The sequence below is a fragment of the Mytilus galloprovincialis genome, chromosome 12, assembly GCF_965363235.1.
Source record: "Mytilus galloprovincialis chromosome 12, xbMytGall1.hap1.1, whole genome shotgun sequence".
Lineage (NCBI taxonomy): Eukaryota > Metazoa > Mollusca > Bivalvia > Mytilida > Mytilidae > Mytilus > Mytilus galloprovincialis.
The window spans coordinates 6,719,255-6,724,325 of NC_134849.1; the positions used below are offsets into that span (position 1 = coordinate 6,719,255).

At 32.6% G+C, this 5,071-nt stretch overlaps 1 protein-coding gene across 1 annotated transcript; it reads left to right on the plus strand.

Annotated features, from left to right (window-relative positions):
• Positions 1-586: 586 nt before the first annotated feature.
• On the plus strand, positions 587-2,924 carry LOC143054383 (uncharacterized). Its single transcript, XM_076227396.1, has one exon. It carries the CDS (start codon positions 744-746, stop codon positions 1,857-1,859), a length of 1,116 nt encoding a protein of 371 aa, XP_076083511.1. The 5' UTR covers positions 587-743; the 3' UTR covers positions 1,860-2,924.
• Positions 2,925-5,071: the final 2,147 nt, after the last annotated feature.

The following is a 5,071-nucleotide window of genomic DNA, read 5'->3' on the forward strand; positions in this document are numbered from 1 at the left end:
TAAAAGATAAAGCTGGAGGATCCGTTTTACATGCAGCTAGTTATTCTGGACATACTGAAATAGTAAAGTTATTGATCGATGTCGGTGTGGATGTAAATGATATAACAACTCATGGTTTGACACCACTATATCTAGCTTGTAAGAAAGGCCATTATGACACAGTGAAATTATTTATTGATTTAAAAGACAAAACATTGATAAGTTGTGTAGATAGAACCATAAAAGATGAAAAAGGAAGATCCGTTTTACATGCAGCTTGTTATTCTGGACATACTGAAATAGTAAAGTTATTGATCGATGTCGGTATGGATGTAAATGATATAACAACTCATGGTTTGACACCACTATATATAGCTTGTCAGGAAGGTCATTATGTATTAGTGAAATATTTACTTGATTTAAAAGACCAAACATTTAATAGTTGTGTAGATATAACCATAAAAGATAAAGATGGATTGTCTGTTTTACATGCAGCTTGTTGTTCTGGACAAACTGTAATCGTAAAGTTATTGATCGATGTCGGTATGGATGTAAATGATATAACACCTCAGGGTTTTACACCACTAAATATAGCTTGTCTGCAAGGCCATTATGACATTGTAAAATTTGTACTTGATTTAAAAGACCAAACATTTAATAGTTGTGTAGATATAAGCATTAAAGATATAAATGGAGGATCTGTTTTCCATGCAGCTTGTTATTCTGGACATACTGAAATAGTAAAGTTATTGATCGATGTCGGTATGAATGTAAATGATATAACAACTCATGGTGAGACACCACTATATCTAGCTTGTGAGAAAGGCCATTATGACACAGTAAACGTTTTACTTGATTTAAAAGACCAAACATTTCATAGTTGTGTAGATATAACCATAAAAGATAGAAATGGAGGATCCGTTTTACATGCAGCTTGTTATTCTGGACATACTGAAATAGTAAAGTTATTGATCGATGTCGGTATGGATGTAAATTGTATAACAACTCATGGTTTTACACCACTAAATCTAGCTTGTCAGGAAGGCCATTATGACATAGTAAAATGTGTACTTGATTTAAAAGACCAAACATTTAATAGTTGTGTAGATATAAGCATTAAAGATAGAAATGGAGGATCCGTTTTACATGCAGCTAGTTATTCTGGACATACTGAAATAGTAAAGTTATTGATCGATGTCGGTATGGATGTAAATGACACATCCACTAACGGTTTAACGCCACTATATCTAGCTTGTCGGGAAGGTCATTCTACAACAGTGACATTATTACTTGATTTGAATGGCGAAACATTAAATAATCGTGTAGATACAACCATAAAAGATGAAGATGGAGGATCCGTTTTACATGCAGCTTGTTATTCTGGACAAACTGAAATAGTAAAGTTATTGATCGATGTCGGTATGGATGTAAATGATATAACAACTCATGGTTTGACACCACTATATATAGCTTGTCAGGAAGATCATTATGTATTAGTGAAATATTTACTTGATTTTAAAGACCAAACATTTAATAGTTGTGTAGATATAACCATAAAAGATAAAGATGGTGAATCCGTTTTACATGCAGCTTGTTATTCTGGACATACAGAAATAGTAAAGTTATTGATCGATGTCGGTATGAATGTAAATGACACATCAACTAACGGTTATACACCACTATATATAGCTTGTCAGGAAGGTCATTATGAAACAGTGAAATTTTTACTTGATTTGAATGGCCAAATATTAAATAGTTGTGTAGATATAACCCTAACAGATAAAGATGGAAATTCAGCTGTATATGCAGCTTGTTTTGCTGGACATACCGAAATAGAAAAGTTATTCATCGAAGTCGGTTTGAATTTAAATGACATATGAAATACGAGTTGTAAACCACTTTATCTAGCTTTTCATGAAGGTTATTATGAAAATATGAAATTATCACTTGATTTAAATGGCGACATTTTAAATAGTTAAGTAAATACTACAACAAAAAATGAAGATGAATGGTCATATTTACATGCAACATGTTATAAAGGACATACAGAAGTAACACACTTATTAGTTGATATAGGCATGGAGATGAAAGGACGCATGATGTAAGATCAGCTCTTTGTTTAGCCTGTTTGAATATAATTGGAGTTTAGGTTGTCGTCCCTTCTCACTGAACTAATACACATTTTCGTTTAGGGGCCAGCTGAAGCCCGCCTCCGGATGCGAAAGATTAAGCTGTGTTGAAGACGCGTTGGTGGCCTTCGGCTGTTTTCTGTACTTTGGTCGTGTTGTTGTCTCTTTGACGCATTCCACATTTCCATTCTCAATTTTATTATGACATTGTGAAGACTTTGTAAGATAACGTTACAGACTTACGACTACGTGATAGGAAAAGTCGTGTACCATTTGTGATTGCTAGAAGAGTATGATTTACAAATATTATAAAACTGTTAGTTGAATAGGGTTTAACAACATTATGAAGAACATATATAATAGATTAGACATTGTAATCATCAACCTCCATATATCGATAATAAAAACTTATCAAAGATACCAAGCTTATAATTTGGTACGTCACCTTCGCGTTCTGAATACAAACATAAATCAAGAGTGACGCATATGATGTCTCTTATACGTGGATCAAGTGCAAAATAATAATTACAAAATACAAATCAGTATGTTGGTGTGCTTAACAAATCGGTGATTTTTAAATGCATGGTTAATTATAATGTATTGTTTTTACCTTTTGTCTTGAGTGGGTATAGATATGAAAACATTTTAAACGACACATGAAATATCACACTGGTACATCAATGATCTTGGGGGTAATGTACAAATGAAAAATACAAAGGTGAATGCAGATCAGTGTACAAATAAACATCACTAACATGTATTTTGAAATAAATTAGTCATTGTGTTTATAACTGTCGTCTAATCTGTATAATCAATATTTCATACGTGATCATGGAATATATAAGAAAATTATATTTCTCGTCTAATTTGTATTGATTTCTCTAATCTTATAATCAAATAATTTACCTTCCCGTGATGGTTTAAACAACATTTTACTGAACACTTGACATTATGCTAGTATTATCACTAAATTATCATCTTATCATTAACCATTAGATGTCTTTTTGCACAACGTCCGCTAATGAAAAATTTATTACTTAATACGGCGGTTAGAGGACAAGATCTTACATATAAAAAATCAACACAACCAACGGAACAGATTCGTTTCCCTATGTTTTTAAAGTCAATGTGGAACGTACGTTTGATTGGGCGTATTGTATAATTTGCCGCCATTACCGGTCAGAAGTGGGACGTTGAATTCGATGCCTCGTGTGGAGAGAGTTCTACTGTATCTGCACGTTAGAAATCCTTGCAACATATCATTTAGGTCAACTGATTTTGTTTTGAATATTTCACTGACTAAAATGCCAAATGAGACACTTCGATCTGATAAAAACGAAAGATGATTAATAAACTCATAGATACCAGGATTGCAATTTTGTATTTGAGCCAAACGCGTTTTTCGTCTACAAAAGACTGATCAGTGACGCTCGAATAAAAAAAAGTTAAACGCGTTAACAAGAAGAACGAATGAAATCGACACTTCACGAGTTCTGAAGATCTGTTTACTGCAGTTGTCTCTCACTGACACTTCTTTCTGTGGTTCCATTAGAGAAATGATGTGTCATAGGTCTCTTTTTCATTCTACTCATTTGGTTTCGATCACACGCATTCGAAAAATATGGATGCCAGAGACAAACTGTTAATTAGATATCAACCGCTACAATTTCTTTTGTGATATAAAGTTAGTTTTCTTGTATTGTTTCGCTATTTATTTACTACAGCTGCAGGTTAATACTGCATAAGTATCCTAAAATTATTTAGACTCTCCTGCACACAATTTCTGTGATTCTAAGACTGAATCTTTGATAACAGATAACAGATAAATGGGATGTTGTCGTATCATATATTTATACTCGCTTGTCCCACCGCATGCTTGATAATTTTATTGGTTGTGATCTTGATAATTCATAGCAATATATCAACCGCAAAAAACAACCAAGATCGAATATCAGTACTCTCTTTGATATGATCTGAAATCATTTAGTGCATGATGGGTTGACTATATATAGCTTATGTTAAAATGAAATTTCAAGAAAGCTTATTTTTTTAAGATTAATCAAATTCAGTTGTACTTATTTTATTGCACTCTATCATTTTATTTTACTTTGTTTCTCCAAAACGTGATTTTAATTTAAACTAAGATAATATTGTCAGACTAGTGTTGAATAAATAAAGGTCCTTTTTATTGTATGTCTGTGTCTTAGACGACTATTGATCTGCTCGGATTGTCGAAGCAAACACAACAGCCCGTATGATTATGCATTACCATTACATCACCAAACTCATTCATTACCGACGTTTCACGTTTTATAAACAACGCGGCATATTTGTAAAAAGCTTACTGAAATGGACAGAGCAATGCGATTATCGTTACAGTTCTTTCAGCAATTATATTCCATATAAGTATTCTGCAGATAATTCTAAGTATACAATTGTAATCCTGGTATCTAATCATAGAACACTTTCATAGAAGCATTCTTATTTGTCCCATTGGGAAAACCTTCATATATATTTACCTGGATCAATTTGGTTTCATTTATACTTCATTTCTCTTGCTATATATGTTTAATCATTAAAATCCAATAAATGATCAAACCGAGAGCTTGACGTAAAGCATGTGGTATATTTTAATGTTTGAACGTTTTCGATAATGAAATATAACACGATACATGAATGCTCGACGGACATAAGATATAAAATATAACTGATATGCTATGTCATAAGGGACTTCATTATAGGATTAAACACATTTTTTCTAGAGGTTATTGATGTGTAAATCGGTGCGATTAACTCACAAACTGAATAAAAGTCCGAAGGACTTTTAAATTGAGTCTGTGAGTACATATGTGAGAGTCACTCTACCCATACCAGCAACAAACAAAACGATAATTAACCTTCCAGAAACTATCTGCTTATTAGTATAGTTCAAAACATAACAGTTTTCTACTTTGTACCATGAG

What these genes read in the sequence shown, in the direction of transcription:
- LOC143054383 (XM_076227396.1), top strand. Translation starts at nt 744, where the DNA reads ATGAATGTAAATGATATAACAACTCATGGTGAGACACCACTATATCTA.